Below are 20,539 nucleotides of genomic sequence, written 5' to 3'. Positions count from 1 at the left end.
TGCATTGGGAGATGATCTTATGGAAAGTACCCCATGCCAATCTCTAGGTATGGTGAAGGCTATGTGATGATGTGGGGCTATTTTAATTCCAAAGGCCAAGGGAACTTTATCAGGATGCATAGTATCCTGGATCCATGAAATAACTGGCCATTAATAATAAACATCTTCGTGCCTCTATGGGTATTTAACATAGGGTGTCTATACTTATGCCCCCTGTATTTTAAGGAAGAACATTTATTTATTTACGATACATTATTCATTCACAAAGAAAATTGGTGTCCTTAAATGTTGGATTTTTCCTAATTTTTTTAATTAAGGCATCAATATCCAAAAGATTATTTTTTTATTCCTGTTTTTAAGTCAACTTTAGCATGGGTTCCTAAACTTATGAACCCCACTGTACATAAACTACGGTAGTTCTTTGTGCAGGGATTAAAGCAATTGATGCAATTTTCAAACTGAAAAAAATATAAAAAGGCACAAAACTAACAGACAAAGAAAGCCAGCTAAAAGAGAAGCATCTGCTGTTACAGAGAGCGCATTGCACGGATCAACACAACAGGTTGTATGTGGAGTGGAATCTCAATTTGAGTTTGGAGCCTCAGGCCAAAACTAGACCCCAGACTTCCAATCCCCCCCCCCCCAACGTAGCTTTCTGCTTCACATCACTCCTTCAAAACCACTGGCTGCTCCCTTGTCATAGGTGGAACTATGTTGCTATGGTGTTTTGACCAATGGAATGGCATTTCCAGGAACGCAGTCAGTCTCTGTCTCCCTCTCTCTTTCACACACTCACCGAGTGAAGCAGCCTGTTGAGCAAGAATCCAAATAACCCCCTAGTAACAACAGTAAGGCTCCCTCCTTTGTTTGTCCAGTGAACACTGGTCAGGAGGTTGCATACTTTATTTGAGCAAATATGCAACCCAGCACACCGTCTTCAGCACAGAACCTAAGAGGACAAAAAATAAGACACATTATTTAAAGTAATGTGAAACATAGAGGACAGTTAAAGGAAAACTACACTCTTATTCCCAGTACACAAATGTAATGACTGTTCCCCCACCCCACCACAAAGTCACTAATGTGCATCCAGCCATAATTACTGTGTAATTACACTGTCATTATTTCTATTCCATCCAACTTTCTATACCATCTTTCCAAAAGTGCATTTACCTACTTTTCTTGCACACTTAAACTCCAACACATAGCCCCAATACAAAGACACAACATATATTTATATGTGCATGTCAGCACTTCTTTGGAAACACTAACTCCCCCAGAAACCACATGCAAGTATGTTAACTTAAATGACTGTGAATGGTGCTTAAACTATATTTAACCCATACTTATCCATTAACCCCACTAAAACAGTTTGGATATGTCACGCTCATTGTTGGCTGGCTCAGCTAGCCTTAAGAAAGCTATTTAGGAAAGTTCTCAGCCAGGACAAATTTCCATCCACATTGTTAACTTACAGCACAGCCAGCGGCTGATTTGACAGTAGCCCAAAGTGCTCCTTCACCGTCAGTTCAACATTACTACACACTTCATACTACTCACTTCACTAACAGTAACACTGGGGAGAATTGCCAGATGGTCAATGGAGATGTGGGGCAGCTAGGATTGTCCCCCAACTGTGTCCTTGCTGTTCTGGTTCCATGTTTGACCTCATAGCCTGTGGGCTCCTGCACACCACTGTTTGCAACTATTTGTCTCCTCAGGTAAAGCACTCACTACTGCTAATTGAACAGCATACTTTACTCCTTGACCGATTCTACTGTATGTTAGGCTACTGGGTCAGCTGTGAAAAGGGCCTGTTAGGAAACCCATGAGTATAGTCACAACATGGTTCTTCAGGTGTGTTCTACTTACGATTATATTTCCTTGATGCTTCCTTCTAATAATAGTAGTGTTCATTAATTTCTTAACTGTTTGTGGTAACTTTATATGGAATTGTTTTCCTCTTGAATGTTTATCTCTATATATTTTTTCTTTTTCCCATTTTTTTCTTTTTCCCTTTTTCTCTAGTTCTGTGCATGGTAATATCATGTGTCTCTTTGGATATATTGTATTTTAAAAAGCAACCCCCCCCCCCTCTCTTTTGGGATGTATATGGTGAAAAAGTCTATGAAAATGTCATGGGTGGGGCCTTTTTGGGTAGCTCACACCTAATCAGGCTAATTGAAGCCAGATGGTGTGTCAGCTGAATGTGAGCCCTACATATATCCCTTCATCAAATGTGTTCACCATTTGCCTGAAGAAGACCCAGCTGGGTCGAAACGTTGCATTTTTATATTAAATATGGGAGTTTAAAGCAGTGTTGCGGACATTATATTATTTTCGTTTTAAGTATTTTCATTTGTCCTGCACCTGCCAGAAGGTGGGATGTGCACACAGTTACTTTTTTTATAAATTTTGATCCTTCTAATAATGGCCACATTGATTTACAGATGTTCCAGGGGCACCCCAGGGTCTTATCTCACCAAACCACAGATTGCACGGGCTCGATGGAGGTTTATCAGGACAGAGGACTTCATCGTTTGCACTGCTTGACCTCTGTATGCTCTTTTTTTCATCTCTGGCAGTCTCACCTGAGGAAGCTTTTAACCTTGCGCAATTCTTTGTTTACATCAGTCCTTGAATGTACTTCCCCTTACCATGCGGTTTGTGATTTTGCAACAATAGGGTCCATGAATCTTTAATAAAACATAAGGCAGCCTTACCACTAGCAAAAGAAAGCAAATCTCCATAACCCATGGTGAAAGTGGAACACTGTAGAGAAAGAAGCAGCTACTTAAAGTCAAGCTTCATCAATGCCTGTCATTTTAGAGTGCTGTACATTTGAAGGGGGCAGGCATGTCTTAATTTTAAGTTCACTTTTAAGACACTAAAAGATACATTACAAATGCCTGAACATTTTAAAATATCCTTGCAAAAAGTGCCTACATTCTTAATTGACACCATTTAAATTATGCACCTGTGCTTTATCAGCAGTTGTAAACATTTTAATGTATAGAGCAAGATTTACTTTATGGAAGTCTTAAAAAAGAAATTGCAATGTATGTACCATGTTAGTGTTTTTACATAAAGCAGTCAAAATGTTTTGCACAAATAAGTCTAACTGCATTACAACTTTTTTGCGCAACAGTCCCGATATTTGTGGTACTATTCTGACATCTAGTGGAACAATATTACTACTACATTCAGTTTTGAGGTTGTTGCAGCACTTTGTTCTCCCAACAGCAATCCAAATGTAGTTTTGATTGAATATGTATTGGTTTCTAAAATTCTTGCCATAGAACTAAAGTCATGAAAACTAGCATTTCCCTTAAGTTTTGTACATTCAACTCAACAGTTTCTGATACGATTAGTGCCTCCTACTATGAGGCATTCACTTCTTGAACATGGAGTTCAGCGTAATATCCGAGTTTGCTTTGACAAAACTGCAAAGATGACTTTGTTATGAAATACTGTGCTAAAGTGGCTACAAATGCACACCCAGTAATGTCATGAACTGTCAAACTTTATTTTTTAGATCAAAACCAAGCACAGCATTAAAAAAAAACACTGTAAATACACCCACTGTCTCAAGTGTGTGAAAAAGATGCAATCAAGCACTTTTGGCTTAACATCATGCTCAGAATTAATGTCAAACTAGTTTGTTTGGTCATGAAAAATAAGTCAACTTTTTGAATGAGCTTACATTACTATCAAAAAGTTTAATTTATCATGCCAAAGCCTAAGCAGACATAGGTGAAAAGAAGGTTCACAGAACTTGGAGCTTGTGACGTTGAAAAATATGTTCGATCATTCATTGATTATGTGGTCAAGTAACTGTTTCAGTATGCAGCCTGTAATGCAGTGGAGCACCAGGTCCTCAGGCAGGACACAGGTGAGATCAGCCCAGGTAGTGGGAGGGAGGGATGGGGGAGATTTTTGAGGGTGGGGAAAGGGTTCTGTTTCTAGAAACTGGGAAAGATGGGAAGGGAGGGCTGATTTCGAGGCTTTGTATTCATTTCTTCTTGGGTTTTGCCTCCAGTGGTAGGCCAATATCCTTCCCACGCAGTTTCAGCCCTGTTCATGACAGAGGATGAATATACGTGTTATAAAGCTGGCAATTGAGACATAATAATCAATCATTTAATTAAGAGTATTCTTACCAATTGCTCTCTCTATCTTGCCCAAGACCTGGTTGTTAGGAATTGCTTTCCCACACTCGTAGTCCGCAATGACTTGAGGCTTCTCGTTAATTTTCTGAGAAAAAGATTTTGCCAAATATCATAATTTTGTTTAAAACATTTTTTTTATTGAGAATATAGTTTGTGTGTAATTATTTTATACAGGACTGTGCATTGCAATTGATTGATACTTCCAAAGTCTATATCCTAGCCAAGAGGCTGTATTCAATAAGAGGCAGTGTCTCACAGATCTTACAGCCTCTTTTGGTCAGAGAACCCATAGATATATACAGGGAACCCATCAGGCTTTCTACTTCCTACTATTTTGGCATTAACCTCTAAGCGGTGTTATGTCAAATGTGGCTGCAAATTGGTTAGGTTATCACGATATGTGATGCAATGTGCTTCACTGTTACTTTGTTAGCTTTGTCTTAGTTTTCTACTTTTAGGCGATTTCCCCCTCTGTACATCACTTTGTGCAAGTTAACTTCCGATTCAGCAACATACATAATCAATTAGGGTTGGGCATCGAGAACCGATTCCTACTTGGAATCGTTTATAAAAAAAAAAAAAAAAAACGATTCCAGTGGAATTGTTTCTTTATTGGAATCGTGTGGAGGATTTGGTTTCAAATCAGATCATGGGTTCCAAATTTAACATGCGCAAGTTTTGGTTTCCGTAGCAGCCAGGCGCTTGTTGTGTTGCAGCCTTGGAGCACAGTAAGCGGCGCTCTAGTGTGGCTTTATTTTACGTTGAAAAAGCCTGGTAAAACTGCAACCTACCATTGAATCAAAATAAAACGTGCCTCTTATTTGTGAAATAAGTATGTGACCCGTTTCAACTGTACCCCTCAAAGAATCGGAATCGATAAGAACCGGAATCGAAAGGAAGAATTGGAAATTGGAATCCGAATCGTTTAAATCCAAACGATGCCCAACCCTAATAATCAAGGTAAACAATGTTTTACAAATGCAGACAAAAGGCATCTCTTCCAGCAGTACTATCAATTGTTACACATTTTCAATGTACAAGAAGTCTGTATACTCACAGTAGCCAGGTCTTTCTGGGTCAGACCGTTATCCTGTCTGCCTTGCTGAATGTACTTGCCCACCTCCAGGGGAACTCTGTCATGGTGAAGCTCCTCTGTCTCCCGGTCCAGTTTGGCTGTGTTCTTTGTCACAAGATGCTGTTTATTCTGCCCTGCAGACCCTGTGTGACAAGCAGTTGATCAAAGTAAACATGGTGCATCATCCAGGGAGGCAGATGTGCAAAAACAGCAAAATCACAGCACAAGCTGTTAAAGTCATGTTTTGCCTGCAGAATTACAAAAAGTATAAATTTACATTTCTTGGATGTCTCAACGTCCTGCCCACGTCTCTGAGCAGCAGTGATTGCCTAGAAAAAAGATGGATATGTACAAATCTTACATTTCAAAATATATTCCAAATTCATTGACTGAATTGCATAATAACCAGAACATGCTGTATTCAGCTTTTGGCTAGCTAACCCTGATTACAAATCACGTAGTTAGCTAATATGTAACGAATCTGCTTATCCAAGTATGACGCATAAGTTAAACAAAAGGACAACATGAGCAGTCCTGTCCTAGCACAACCACGCCAACTTTACTGCTGCTTAGGCTGTAACTCTTTCCATTACGGACCGTAGCAACATGTTCCCACATAATGTTAAAACAGCTGTTAACGTTACAGTAACTAACGCTAGATGTGTGCTCATTTGTCTCGGTCATTTAACGTTAAGGATGTCTACCTTTACAGCATGACCTTCGGTGTTTAACTTGCTTAAGTTAAATGTTTTGCCAACAATCATCAAGTTACCAGACATCTGCATGGGGGTTGGGCATGACGTCCTATCCCACTTAAAAGCTAGCTAGCTAGTTAGGAGCCTAGAGTGTACCTTAGCTAGCCGAGTATCCTTTTACGGTTAGCTGGTTAATGCTAATTGCTATTTTTGTCACCGTCAAATATTTAACGTTCATTATTGCAGTAAGAACACTAGCGACACTAACAAACAGATGATACGTCACCCCTAAATCACACCGCCTAGCTAGCTAGTTAAGTTAACGTTACATCCCGACCGTTATAAACGGGTTGAAGAAAGAGACAAACGGCTACATCCACTGTTGTTATTAGCTAAACCCTTCATGGCTGAACCATGGAGCATGAGCAATGTTTGCTGGTCAATTTAACCCGTAACCACGTGCAACGTTACCACGTTTTACTAACTTAATACACTATGAACTAGCTGTTTACTCGGGTGTTCACTGTAACACCGACCCCGAGTTTCGGCTAGCTTAGAGGATCAATAGTTAGCTTCAGAAAAACAGACGCAACGTTAGTGAGGTGCTAACCTGCTTGGATTTGGCCTGTGCAGCAGTCGGCCCCTTCTTCCTCAAGACAGTCACGGTATCCCAGTCACTTTCTGCCATGTTTTTCAGGGGTTCACTCGTTACCCGTAATATAAAAAAAATAATAATAATAATAAGTACAACTCAGTGTTCGAAATTAACCCTTTTTAAATAAGGTAGTGTTACTTTAGCGGACTAGACACTCCTTCCAGAATTATCATCCACGCGTTCTGCCAAAGCTTTATTTACAACAGAGTGATGAACAGTCACATAATTCGACGAGTTTCAGCAGCGACCTCTGCTGGTGGAGCACGCTGACCTACATCCACATGCCAGGTTTTTCCACCGTGTGATGGTAGCTACATAATGGACGATTGCACATTTAAAACGCACATTACATCAGACAGGGGAGCAATCACACTGCCTCTTATCCAGTTGTTACAAAACATCAGTTTGTTGTATCAGTTGGCTGTTATTGAGAACAAAAATTAACAAATTGCCTACATAGTTATTTATCAGGAATTAGTTTAGACATTACTCTGAATAATGTATCACTGAGTGTACCAATAGTGTTTATTTATTTACACAAAATTTAAAAATAACAGTTTAGAGGATTTCACAAACTTTACACAAAAGTAAAGGAGATCAAATTAGCCATGATTTTAATAAAAATCTTACATGTTCAACAACACAACAATACAGGACATAGAAAAATGCAAAGTATTACACAATATGTAAAACTTGGCATCATAATGAGTAAAAATTTACCCATAAGAAAATGTGGAAAAAGTTTAGTTTTCAACCATCAATTTGGTGAAAGCCAGCTGTACAATATTTTGCACTAATTGATACCTTTGTTGATCTACAAGCCACAGTCTACCAGTAACAAGACATTTCAGAGGCAGCATCACTGTTGCGTCGTGTGCGGATGGGGGACCAGCCAATCTCTGAATGGACGTCCTCAGCCTGGTGGAGACGTCCCAAGCGGTAGCCATGTTTGGAACCCTGTTTCCCTGTCCATGCACGAGGCTTGGGATTCATCTGGAAATAGATTAAGAAAATAATTGAAGAGCATTTTACACTGTCCGATGTATTTCCAAGTTTCAGAAATAGTCTAGAAATAACTGAAATGGCAAGGACCCTAAGGTGGCTACTGTATGTTTACCCAATTTGGGGTACCCGTTGTGTTGTCTAGAGGGCCAGTATCAAAATCTACTTTTTATACAATTCATATTTCAGTTGGAATTATGCTTTAAGGTGCATATCTTCAAGCACATTTCGGTTTAATCAAATTATCAGTAACTAACTGGCATACAGCAGACCCAGGACATGGTAGTATTACAGTTTTGGAATACTGGTTGGCAGTATTGTAGTACTCGAGACCGGTCTTGGGCTCACTTTCTGAAGGTCTCAGTCTCGTCTCGGAATCAACCACATTTTTTTCTTGAATGAAGAGGACTCTGGATTTTATTTCAAGACCGGTCAAGACCACAACTGCAGGGATATCACTAAATTGCCTGTGTATCATCTGATTTATGTTTTAACATCTTTACTGTGATTGGATGTAAAACATCCTGTTTCAAATGTAACCAATAACTTGACTCATTTCTAGTTTGAAATGTGTTACCGTTAACCCCCCTTAACACGCACTCCCAAAGTAAATGTAGGTGACAGGAGAAGAAGCTCTGGCTGTCTCAGAGATCTCAGTCAAATCGTCAGTAATAACATTTTATTTATTACATTTTATTTATTATATTTTTTTAAAGAGTTTATCTAAAAGAAAACACAGCAGTGTGTAAGTTCTGCAATGTAACGCTAACCGACAGCTGGGACCACCTACATTTTTTATCTGCACAAAGTAATGAAGGATAAAGAAAGGGAAGTGTAAGTGATGTTAGCTAAGCTAGCCAGCTAAAGTTATCAATCTGCCTCTGTAGCAAAACTCTCCAGAAATCTCTTCACCCCCTCACCCAAAGGGATTAAACGAATATTAGCTATACATATTAGCTAGTTGTGTATATACTGTATGTTTCAGTTGTTTGGTCTGGTTTTGGTCTTGTCTCGGTCTCAACCCCTCAAAGTCTTGGTCTTGTCTCGGTCTCGATACACTCTGGTCTTGGTAATGACTTGGTCTCGGTTTAGGTGGTCTTGACTACAACACTGCTGGTTGGTTGCTAGAACTCTAGACTCAATGTTTTGGGGGAGTGTGTGTGTGTGTGTGTGTGTGTGTGTGTGTGTGTGTGTGTGTGTGTGTGTGTGTGTGTGTGTGTGTGTGTGTGTGTGTGTGTGTGGAGATCTTGTACGAGTCTATAGCCACGACATTCCACTTCCGGGATTGCTCCGTTGCCGTGGGAAATCCCGCTGGATTTCACTCTTTTCAGCCGGATTACCTTCCGTTTTGTTTGCGTTGAAATTCTAAACTCTGGTGGATTTCTGAGGACTATGGTTAACTGTTCCTCAGATCTCTGCAGGGTAAATCCAGACAGCTAGCTAGACTATCTGTCCAATCTGAGTTTTCTGTTGCACAAAACAACTTTTGAATGTACACATGTTCCACCAAAACAAGTTCCTTCCTGAGGCTATTTTGCAGTGGCACCGTGGCTTTTCCCGGTGCTTAGCGCCACCCAAGACCATTGCGATTGGTTTAAAGAAATGGCAATAAACCACAGCACGTTTTTCTCCCATCCCAGAATGCTGTGTGGACTAATAGCCAGACCCTCCGCAGCAGAGGTGGAGGAAGGTCTGGCAAAGAGAGACTATTCTTGTACCAAAAAGTTGAATTCTCTACTTGGCGTCCGTGTATCAATACAGTATTGACACGGAAAATACTGTGATACTATGCTGTATCAATTTTTTCCCCAACCCCTATTTAAGACCCTTTTTTATTATTATCGAATAACTAGTATAATATTCACAGTTCTGTTTAAAAACAACAGAAGAGGCGTACTGCCAACTTTTGCATGCACATTACCCAGAACCCCTCTGAAACGCCATCCGTTTCTCACCTGAACAAAAACCGTTGTGTTCATGTGAAGAGTCTCCACTCGCTCGGACAAGTGATTCAACCATTCCAGATGGTCAGCGATAGACTGGGTAAGATCACGGTTGCTCTGTTTTCAGAAGAAAATAATGTCAAAATAGAAGAGAGCACACAGGAAATTAATTTTGATTAAACAGTTTTTATTATTCTAGATTGGATTGCATGCTGAACGTACCCCAGACAAGTTGTCCTTCAGTTCAACAGCAGCAAGGCGAACATGCTCCAGTTTGTCAATCTGCTCTTTCAGCCGGTCGTCAAGCTCCTGCATCATCATCAGGCCTTCATCGGGCCTGACACCGCCCTTCTGGGTCGCCATCCTGGGTCACAGAAACACACTTGTTATTCAAAGAAAACTGCAACATACTGTGACATGAGGTGTTTTTTTAAATTAAAATCAAAAATGTAAAATGTTTTTTTAAACCACATCCTAATATTCTCATATATATTTTTTTCCATTTAGTGGGCACACTTTAGAGATGGAATCCTTTCATAGTAGCGTTAAATAGTGTTAAAAGCTTTACTTTACTGTGTATCCCTCTGGTGGTTATACCTAAAAGTCAATGGTCACTGATCATAAGAAATACAAAAAAATATTGGTTTTCCCATCAACTCAATATTACTTGCAACTGGAGAACCGCACGCACGCGCGCGCACACACTCTCTCTCTCTCTCTCTCTCTCTCTCTCTCTCTCTCTCTCTCTCTCTCTCTCTCTAGTCCGTTTTACAAACAAGAGCTCGATCCAGGTAACGTAAAATGGCTGACATAGTTTCCTCTCTGGAGCGACATGGATTTTTACCCCTTTCATTTGAGTATTAACGATACACTTTGAGTAGAATAGTTTGACTTGCGTTGTATGCAGGGATTTTATGTTTTTAGCTAGCAGCACATCATGGTCGCATATCAAACATAGACTGTAGTCTATATCAAATGTAGGATTCGGTTACTCGCGCATGCAACACATCACGGTACAACATGTCTACTACGGCCGGGGCCGACAGAAAGTTAAAAACAGAAGTGAAGTTACCTTGTTACCTCGAAAACACCCAAAATGCTCGGAGGTAAAACGCCAAATCCTGCGGCGAAGTACGAGATTTCGCTCTGCGACCACAAAGGGAAAACTTTTTGTCCAGACAAGCCTCTTTTTATCCTGCGAAAATCAGGAATGTGACACTTCTGACGTCATGTAGCATGTTTTTTTACAGGCGCATTATTGTGATGTTACGGTATTTGTTATTAATGAAATAATAACAGGTGTTTTAAAAGTCAATCTAGTAGTGCTGGCTCATGAAATCCTAAATTATTCAAAATGCATTGCTGAAATTTAAGTGTCTAGAACAGTGCTTTCCCCCTGCTTTTATATCGTGACTACTTTAAAATAAGTAGACTATTTGTGATCCCTTACAGGTCATTCGTGTATATAGTTATGAAGTTATTAGACATAGTTATGAGCAGTTAAACCAAATGTGAAAGAAAAAAAAAATAGAGAAATAAACAGACACATTGTTCTAATTTTCTCTCATATCCCTTCGGGACACCTTAGTCATCTTGGGACTCCTTGCTCTCTAATTAAAAATGAGTACAACTCCTAACTAGACAAGTCCAAAGGGAGAGCTTGCTGGACAAGGGTTGACAGTCCAGCCAGACCCAAAAGGCCCTTTATACTGCAAAAACATTAGTTGTCTTGGATTTAGAGTATTTTTTTTTGTTTATTTGACTTGAAAAAAAAAGAAAAAAAAAAAGCTTTTAATTTAAACCTGGTTATTAAACTGGAAAAACATTTTAAAAACAAAACAAAAAAACAATAGAGTAACCAAGCACATCCACAAACCTTTGTGTGAATGGAACACACAGTGTATTGTAGTTGTATGGTTTTATGGCATAACCATGCATGGCAAAAACGGTCCATCCAAACCAAATGTTTTTGGTACAACTTATTTTAAAGTGGAAATGCTTGATTGAGAATGGGGTACATATAAGGTGTAGCTACTGGGAGAAAATATGCTCAGGTACCTGGAGGAAATGCTGTGTGAAAAGCTAAAAACACCACAGAACAGTCAGTGTTTATCTGATATTGTGCTGGACACATAGCCTAAATTCATTTCCCCATCATTTCTGCTTTCACAAGAATTTGATGCATGATTTTAATACAACAAAGTGAGAATACAGAATCAACAGTACATTTAAGAAAACACAACTGCTTTATTTCTTTTCTTTCAATAAGCTCTTTTTTTTTTTTTTTTTTTTTTTTTTTTAAACAAGGGAGAGTAATGACCAAATATCTGAAAGGATAAAGATCAGGTAGGATAAATAGAATGCCGGATCAGCTGTAGAAAGCACTGGTCCTTTGACAAAATGAAATATGCATCTTAAAAGTACAAAAAAAAACAACTCAGGGCAACATTTTGGTGCAGGTACAATGATGAGAAGCATCATGATCTTTTGCAGTAAGGGATGAGGCAAAAAAAAAACAAGCCCACTAAACCTATCAACAAGTGAAAGCAGTCCATTCTGAGAACACAGTGACCTTTCCAACGTTAAATCCTTTATAGTGCCACAATATCTAAAATGAAATGTGGGTTTAAGCCTCCCCTTGCTGACAAGGCTCGACTGTACAGTTAAGTATGCATATACATATATACCAGTGAAACACTGTCAAAGATAAATCTTAACATTTTGTAGTGTCATGGAGCGTTATGGTAAGCAGTAACATTTAACCAGTTAGGACATAGGTATTGTGAGTTTCAATAGAATGTCCATTACAAAAAAACAGAATAAAAGATGATTCCAACAGCTTCACATTTTCAAATAGAACAAACACTTTTAAAAGTCCTTCGTAGTCCACTGGAACTGCAGTGCTCACAAAAAAAGCTTAAGCAAATAACGTATTTTATTCAACAAGCAATGCTATATGCCCCTCGTTTGTGATCATTAGCTTCTTGTTGGACCCTGATTGTGATTATAGTTAGGCTGCATTTATTGCTAGTGCCACCTCAGAGACCAGATGCTGAATAATCAAATGGTGATGAGTCTGTTTCTTCGCAAGTCCCCCACAGTACTGTTAAGTGGGATTTTACCGGAATTAGAGAGGAAAGTCTTTCAAGAGCCTTTAAAGAAGAAAGCTTAACGCCCCAGACTTAGGGATGTAAAAATCATCACTTACATCACATGTTCATTAACCGACAACTTGATGAATTACAACCCAAACAAAGCGATAAGAAAGCAAACATTTCAATCAGCTATTTTGGGGGGGTCCTTATAGCAATTGTGAATGCAGCCCCCCCACACACACAAAAAAACTTTACAATGAGCCCAAAAAATTGTTGCCAGCTTGGTTGATCAAAATCCACACAAGTCGATGGCAGCACTATGAATGCTGAGTTCAGGTACAGTCTTTGTGAAATGTTGCTCTGTTCTAAGTAGGAGTCCCGCAAGTTTACACACATTCAGCACATCACATGCACACGCTGTATCAATACCAGTGAAGTTCCCATGGAAGAAACATGATTTTGGTAAAATGTCCACCTTTTAGTTTCAATTTACATACGGAAGAGAGCGAGCGACAGGATGTAAAAGCAAAGAACAGAGTATTAAGAAAAGAAATGATTTCTACCAAACTAAGCAGTTTGCCACAGTTCATAGGCTGGGTGAAGTACCCCAGAAGATGCATTACTTGACTTTTGACATCTTGACATGCAATGATGTCCACAAATTGGTGGATTTTTTTCTGGGTTAATAAAGTAAGTCCTACCAATAGCAGGAATGGGTGATGACTTAAACATTAAATTTACCAGCGAAAATGCCAATGAAAAATGATTAAAAAAAAAAAAAAGTGCCCCACTGCATTTCAAATTTGTTTAAAAAAATTACTTTGCTTCCTAATAGTGAGTTATATCAAGTGTCTGCCTGATATTAACGGCAACAGTCCATAAGAGGGAGTAAATACAGTTTGGCAAAATGGTATGAAAAATGAACCATCTGTCTGAGATGGCCATTTTTATTTTCCCCACCTTGAAGAGAAACAAAAAAAAAACAGAAATATCTTTTCTCTTTACCAATCTCCCCTTAAAAGTGACTAATAATAAATTAAAGAGGACCTTGAAGAGATCTGCTTAAAAGACTGTGTCTATGTATATATTTATATATATTTATATATCTCTATACGTGGTGTGAAATGGTGTCCAGTTCTGACAGTTCAAGAGGGGTAATTCATTATGATGTCTGCCCCTTGCCATGGTGCCTTTGGATAACATGGGTCTTGGAAGGCTCAGACATTGGTCAAGGGGCTTGTGTTGGCAGGCTAAGTGATGATGAGGATTTAAGGTCCATTGTTATGCCTTGCCCTCCTCTACTTTGACAGCCTGGGGTTTGATGGCTCCAGTGCGTGCTGGTTTGGCTTGCCCTGTGGAGGGTAGGGGCTCCTGGAGTTTGCTGGTCATGCCCCCAGATGGTGTCTTGCCCTCACCCACTGCCTGTCGCACTTCTCGCATGGTTTTATTCTACACAAAGAAAAGGCAGAGTTACTAAGACCTACAGAAGAGCCTGGAAAATCATAGATTTATGCACATACTGATGCTCAGCTGTCAGGTAAAAAAAAAAAAAAAACTAGATTCCAACAATCTTTTGATGATTTTCAACATCTGCACAGTTTGTCAATTTTAGCAGTTACTTGGACAATTTATGCTTTGTCTGGAAAAGCAATATTGGCAATTACTTATTGTTGATTATAACGAATAAGTTTTACAGTGTCAGGCAGGAAAGATTCTCAGCTATCCAGAACACCATATTTCTACCTCATTTACCATAACATGCTTATGATGCTACAGATATAATGATTTAGTCTCATCTCTGACCCTATTTTTAAGGCTTTTTAAATGCTATTCTAACTTGACCATTTCTTACCATAACTATCATGCTGAATCCATGCTGACTATTTTTCTATTTTAGATAACCATTTGTAAAACATTAGTAGAGTTAGTACAGTACAGTCTGTAACAGAGTTTCTGCAGGTTTCAACAAGTCAAATTTAAGACTTTTCAGACCTTTTTAAGGCCATTATGAATGAAATTAAAGACCTTTATCACAACATCAACTGAGCCCTAAACTCAGTTTTTTCAAGGCAAGTAACGCTAAGCTTGCACTTCCCCAAAGCTGAATAATAAAATATTTATGTCAGTGGTACAATCCGAAAGAGACTCGCGCCAATCACATAAAAGCAGATTGGCTTCAATATAAGTTGCATGATGGTCTCATTTGTAGTCGTAATTGATTCTCGATTGATTCTGTATTTGCACTAGTGAAAGAAAAAACTACAACACCACGGAATAAAAAAAATCAATAAAAAAAAAAAAGAGCATTATAAGTAGCGTTGCAAAGACGTAGGAAAAATAAGACCAGTTTAAAATTATTTAAGACCTAGAACACAATACTTCAGCGAATTTAAGACTTTAAGGCCTAAAAGTTAGATTTTTAAATTTTAGACTTTTTAAGACCCCGCGGAAACCCTGTACAAACACATCAAAATTACTATTATACCAGTATGGAATTATACTATCCAAGATAAGTCTTACAGCACTACAAATGTATCCTGTCAAGACCTCTCAGATATGTTAAATACATCTCAACACTTAAAGTCAAAGGAACATACAACACAAGCAATGCAAATAGAGAAAAAGAAAATGGATAAAATTAAATTACCTATATTTACAGTGGGTGGCTCACCTTCATGCCATCCTCTGGCCCTTTAACATGGGGCTCAGGGGCCGAGGGAGGGGTGGAGTGGGAAAGGTCGCGGCCAGGATTGGGGTAAGGGGGGGGGCGAATGATGACAGGCTTGTTGACCTGCATGACTGGTCTCTGGATGGGGTTGGGGAAAGGGCCAGTGGTGGGGGGCCGCATGTGCATCACCATGCTGCCCTGGCAAGTTGGGACCTATTGGTCCAGGGAAAGAAGGGGAGGGGGATAAATGAAAACACAAATAATTAGCATGTCAGTATTGAATTTCTTAGGGGAATTTTCAGACTTCGTCCAAATACTTGAATTCAGTCGCAGGTTTGTTTCTTCAATTACATTCCATCGGTGTGTTATAGTAATAGTAGTATAGTAAATATAGTTTGTATACGGCATTCCAACTTTGCATAATGACAGGTGGTGCAAATGTGAATGCATTAAACCAATAATGTTATTAACAATGTGAACTCTGGGCAATGTATTTTGAAAGATGTATCTCAGTATGTATATAATTGAAAAATAAATACCTGTTGAGCAAAATGTGTAGGCAGAGGACCCCCAGGACCAGAGGGTTTCCCACTGGGGCTGGCAGACCCAGGCCTGATGAGGTGATGGGAGAAAGAAAATAAAAGATAGCTTTACGATCCATTTCTTAAAATGTGTATTTGTGATACACCATGTCACACTTGTTGACAGAGCAAAGCTGAATGTGTGTTGTAGACAGTTAATTTATATTATTTGCACAAGTAATTCCCACTCACCTGTAGGACCCCCCAGATATACCTGGGGAATGATTCTTCTCAGAGAACTGAAAGCCTTTCATTTCCATCTGTGAGCCCTGAGAATAGGGCAATAACAAAGACGCACTGTCAATTCACATAAACAATTGTGGATGGCCTAGTTATAGATAAGATATGCAACATTATACAGATTTGTCTACATATTTTTGTGGGACAAAATGGGAGTTGACTTCCATTATTGCACTAATGACTGAACAGATCCGTTTTTGGTTGAGCAACAAAACATGAGTAAGTCACACCTCTCGGCTGCCAGTCATGACCGAAGCCTGGGAGCCAGGTGGCAGCATTCGGCGTGGGCCCCCGACTGACAGGTTTTGTCCCTGCTGCAGCTGGATGGACTGTGGGAGGATGAGATGTTGCTGAGCTGAACCATAGCGGAGCTGAGAGCCAGGTAGGGGCATGGTCACCTAGTGAAATAAAGGATTTTACTGTTATCATTTAAACCAACAGTCCAATTATGGTTGGTTTATGCTACGAAGGCTTAAACTTGCTGTGTTAACATGAATGCAATGTACCATTTAATAAATCCATTTGAAATAGCTGATATGAAACTAAGCTTCAGCAATCCACTAACCTGGATGAGCTGAGAGTCCATTAGCTGGGAGGAACCCATACCAGGCCCTTGGTTCATCTGGCTGTCATAGACTAGCTGCTGGCTGCCATTCATAGGCTGATAGTGTGAGCCTGACTGTGTCTTGACCATGTCTGAGGGCTGCATACCAGGGAAAGCAGAGTAAGGCCCTTTGAGAGGGGCTCCGCCTGACAGCACCATGGGGTTGGGCTGTGACAGGTTGGGGTGCATGTAAACCTGGGACCTGAAAGGAGCAAGAGAGCAGTGAAAAGCATGAGTGAAAGGAAAATATAAACTACATGGAGGTGTCACATACATGAAACGGATAACTTAATGAAGAAAATGAATGGGAACAGTAGAAATCCCATGATAAATTGAGGGGGCAGTACCTGAAGGGAGGAATAGAGTTGAACATCTCTTGGGACTGAGAGACAGGTAGACCTCCCCGAAGCCCCAACTGAGCCTGAGCCTGAAGAGACGTGTGCAAAGAGATCGGAATCTGCTGTGCTGCGGCCGCCTGAATGGATGAACAAATGTAAGATAATGACAATTCTGCTGACAAACGCGTGCGTGCGTGCGTGCGTGCGTGCGTGTTTATCTCTCTACCTGTTGGTAGGTCTGCTGCTGGGTCATGGGAGGTACAAGGCGGGGCTGGCTAGGAAAAACATGACCATCCAGATACAATGGGGGAATATGATTACCTAGAGAAGGGACATTAAACATGCTGTTAGTTTAGTTCCCCTCAAAGATTAAGCCCCCATTAAATAGAAAAAATAAGTTTTACCTTGCATGGACATGGAAGGTGCTACTGATGCCACAGGCATCGGAGGCATTGAAACCCCTCCAAAGGAACTGTAGCTAACACCACTGGATGAGCCAACACTGCAGGGAGGCTGAGCACCTGAAGCACCTCCACCAGGAGAGCCCTGCTCAGGGAGGGACTGGGAGTTCTCCCACGCCTTGCGTGCTGATTCCATCTGAAGAAAAATAAACATTTAAGGTAGATATGCATGTTTAAATAAAACACTCTGTTTTGCCTGTATGTTCCCACTATATTCTTTACCATTCAAGAATGGGTTGCATAAATGGACATTCCTTTGTTGTATGTATGTAAAGATACAGCTATGTATACATTGGATTGTTAAAATACCTTGAGAGTGAGGTCAGCACTGGGAAAGGAGATGGGGTTGAGGTTAATACCAGGCTGTAGGTGGTTGGAACGCAGCATGGGGATACTCTGATTGAGAGCCGTCTGTTTAAAAACAAACAAAAGATCAGGATCAATCAGTTGCATGTCAATAGCTCTTATTTTTAAGCAACAAAAGAGACTATTATAAAAAACAAACTTGAAGCATAACCGTGGGGAATGTGACATCAATCTTTTGATGCATTTGGATGACCTCGTCATTTTATTTACAAGACACCACAAAAGTACAGATATAATCACTCACATTGGTGGTAAGAGCCTCCTGAAGCTTGTTGACAGAATTGGACACGGGCACTGGGGTAGAGCCCGGTGGTAGGCTGAAATCAGAGTCTTTGGCACTGACACCAAACTCAATAGGAGGCACAGGCAGCACAGTGTCCACATGGAGGTCCACACCATTGACTGGCGTAATTGGGCCACCTTCCAGCCGATCAACAGCTTCCGATCCCTTACGGTGCTTTAGGGAGCGTTCATTTCCGATGGGCCCTGGCTTGTGCTGTTCTTTATTCTGCTCTGGGCCAGCATCAGAGTCCTGGCCAAAAGAAGAATTGGCAAAAAAGTTGTTTAAGTTTCTCAATTGAATCAGATACCGTTGTAGCCAATTTGTTATATGTCAATAATGAGGCTGAAAAAAAACTAATAAGGGATTCAGAAATAGCTTACTAGGGGTGTAACTGATCACAAAACTCACAGTTCAGATCCCGGTTTTGAGTCACGGATCGGATCAATTTTCAGATCAGCACAAAAAAGGGTGAATTTAAATGATTTATTAAAAATGTAATAACATTAACTTTGAACAATAATTACTTCTTTCCCGAGTAAACTGCGGTTAAACGACAAAAACAGATGAGAAAAGGGTCACAGCAGTGACCAAGTGCTAGTTTGTGTCTTTTAGCTCTTAGCTTTAGCGGCAGACTGTTTTATATCTATGGTTGTAAGTCCCGGTGTTGGAATCCTCTACAGTGAAATACAGACACAATTTACTTTACACCGTTTAGCAGTCAGCATTTTAACCGTGTTTAATCCAGCTACTTGCTAACTGTAGGCTAACGTTATCCAATGCCAAGTTAAACGCTAGTGTTTACTAGTGCGACATTCAGCGATGCTTCGGTTGCCTGTAACGTCGGTTTTGGAGCATCAGAGAGCAGCGCAAACATTTAAGTGGCACCGAAATAAGTCACCGAAATCCGCGTTAATATACCGCATCTTTTCACGACAACCCTTCATAGAGATTTATCAGCTTACTTTAAGTAACAGCGACAGTAAAAATGCAACACACACACACACACACACACACAGACACACACACACACACACACACACACACACACACACACACACACACACACACACACACACACACACACACACACACACACACACACACACACACACACACACACACACACACACAGTTAAACTTTGCAATTGATCCGTGGTTCACATGCATTCCAAACCGTGAGGACCGTACAGACCACGGCTCAATTATGGTCCGTTACACCACTAGTTTTAACTGCAGACAAACAACACAGACACAAAATATATACAGTCAAATATATAACTTCCAATGAGCAACTGCATTGTACTACCTCAGAGTTGGGCTCGCTCCCAGTGTAAGACACCTGTTTAGTCCATGAGTCTCCCCCTGAAGACTGTACTGAAAGAGCTAAAAATGATAAATAAATGTCATTAGTGAAGAATAAAATAATTTTATCTATTTTCACACAATTTCCATTCGCAAAAAAAGCCTAAAACATCAATGATAAATGTTGAAAAACTAAAAGTAATTTTAACTAGGGATGCATGTTTTAAATAATTTCATCTAAACATCTCTTCTTTCTGACGGTTTGAAAAACAAATTTAAGGTTAAGAAATGTCATCATAAACTCATTTTAATATTTTAGAAAACCTGCAGAAAGCCAACTTCTGCTATTTGTAGTAATAAAGCAAAGATGCTTTAACAATTTCAAGTTACTATAATCTGTCTAAGGCTACTGCTTAATAGCCCAGACAAAAGCATCAAGAACAAAGCATTGACACAATGGTATGTCTGTCTCCTACCTGAGCTGTTTGTCTCCCAGATTTCAGTTCCCAAGTTGTTGGAAGAAAGTGCTTCCTCAGGTTGTTCAATGCCCAAGCTTCCCTGCTTTTTGGCAAAGCGTGGCGGTATCTTGGATGTGATAGTCCTGTTTTTCACTGGCACCTAATACAGGCAACAATGAGAAGCTCAACAAACTACACATTTTTTTGTTCATCCTTGGCATAATTACTGAGCATATGTTAACTTACTGGAGCTCCCTGTTCCTTCCTCCTTCTATCATCTTCCTGTGGGCGTCTTTGCTTTTTTGACAGGGCATCCTGGTATCCATCTGGATTAGAAACTGGTCCCCCTGTGTCCCCCTCAACTACAAAACAGGTATATGGTCAATGCAAAATTATCTGCAGATAGGTAGGAACTGCAGTACTGAACATTACCTGTTTTTCGGTTTCATCATCAGGTTGGTTTGTTTTGTGTCTTTTTTTTTCTCCCTTTTTTTTAGGTAAAAAGGTCCAATATTTAATACTGACAGCTAGCGTTTAAAATGGTTACTGCAGTACAAATTAAAAATACTGGAGAGTCGTCTCCCCCGGCCCCTCCTTCCCAGCG

General features: G+C 39.9%; 2 protein-coding genes across 5 annotated transcripts in view; both read right to left on the bottom strand.

The window, feature by feature from the left end:
• Window positions 1–3,502: 3,502 nt before the first annotated feature.
• On the bottom strand, window positions 3,503–6,799 carry edf1 (endothelial differentiation-related factor 1). The gene is made up of 5 exons (XM_039778946.1): window positions 6,550–6,799; window positions 5,522–5,573; window positions 5,227–5,387; window positions 4,161–4,254; window positions 3,503–4,074 (listed from the first exon to the last, which is right to left on the bottom strand). The coding sequence occupies exons 1-5, from the start codon at window positions 6,625–6,627 to the stop codon at window positions 4,013–4,015; spliced, it is 447 nt and encodes a 148-aa protein (XP_039634880.1). The 5' UTR covers window positions 6,628–6,799; the 3' UTR covers window positions 3,503–4,012.
• A 4,613-nt stretch (window positions 6,800–11,412) lies between these two features.
• prrc2b (proline-rich coiled-coil 2B) overlaps window positions 11,413–20,539 on the bottom strand; it is a 33,345-nt gene continuing 24,218 nt past the window's right edge. For all 4 annotated transcript variants that reach the window (XM_039778941.1, XM_039778945.1, XM_039778943.1 and 1 more), the window contains exons 18-31: window positions 20,182–20,297; window positions 19,954–20,095; window positions 19,482–19,558; window positions 18,137–18,424; window positions 17,836–17,937; window positions 17,470–17,662; window positions 17,292–17,386; window positions 17,075–17,202; window positions 16,689–16,929; window positions 16,354–16,521; window positions 16,076–16,152; window positions 15,842–15,914; window positions 15,306–15,515; window positions 11,413–14,083 (exon numbers count right to left, since the gene is read on the bottom strand). In XM_039778941.1, the coding sequence (XP_039634875.1) occupies window positions 13,916–14,083; window positions 15,306–15,515; window positions 15,842–15,914; window positions 16,076–16,152; window positions 16,354–16,521; window positions 16,689–16,929; window positions 17,075–17,202; window positions 17,292–17,386; window positions 17,470–17,662; window positions 17,836–17,937; window positions 18,137–18,424; window positions 19,482–19,558; window positions 19,954–20,095; window positions 20,182–20,297 (2,078 nt within the window). In that variant the 3' untranslated portion in view covers window positions 11,413–13,915. The remainder of the gene's footprint in view (window positions 14,084–15,305; window positions 15,516–15,841; window positions 15,915–16,075; window positions 16,153–16,353; window positions 16,522–16,688; window positions 16,930–17,074; window positions 17,203–17,291; window positions 17,387–17,469; window positions 17,663–17,835; window positions 17,938–18,136; window positions 18,425–19,481; window positions 19,559–19,953; window positions 20,096–20,181; window positions 20,298–20,539) is intronic.

The sequence above is a fragment of the Perca fluviatilis genome, chromosome 17, assembly GCF_010015445.1.
Source record: "Perca fluviatilis chromosome 17, GENO_Pfluv_1.0, whole genome shotgun sequence".
Classification (NCBI taxonomy): domain Eukaryota; kingdom Metazoa; phylum Chordata; class Actinopteri; order Perciformes; family Percidae; genus Perca; species Perca fluviatilis.
Note: the sequence above shows the minus strand (reverse complement) of the source record. Positions and strands in the feature narration are given on the sequence as shown.

Coding starts and splice junctions, on each gene's coding strand:
- edf1 (XM_039778946.1), bottom strand. CDS start 6,627: ATGGCAGAAAGTGACTGGGATACCGTGACTGTCTTGAGGAAGAAGGGG. Junction 5,574..6,549: donor CACAGGCCAAATCCAAGCAG/GTTAGCACCTCA, acceptor TCTTTTTTCTAG/GCAATCACTGCTGCTCAGAG. Junction 4,075..4,160: donor CAAGATAGAGAGAGCAATTG/GTAAGAATACTC, acceptor TGTCATGAACAG/GGCTGAAACTGCGTGGGAAG.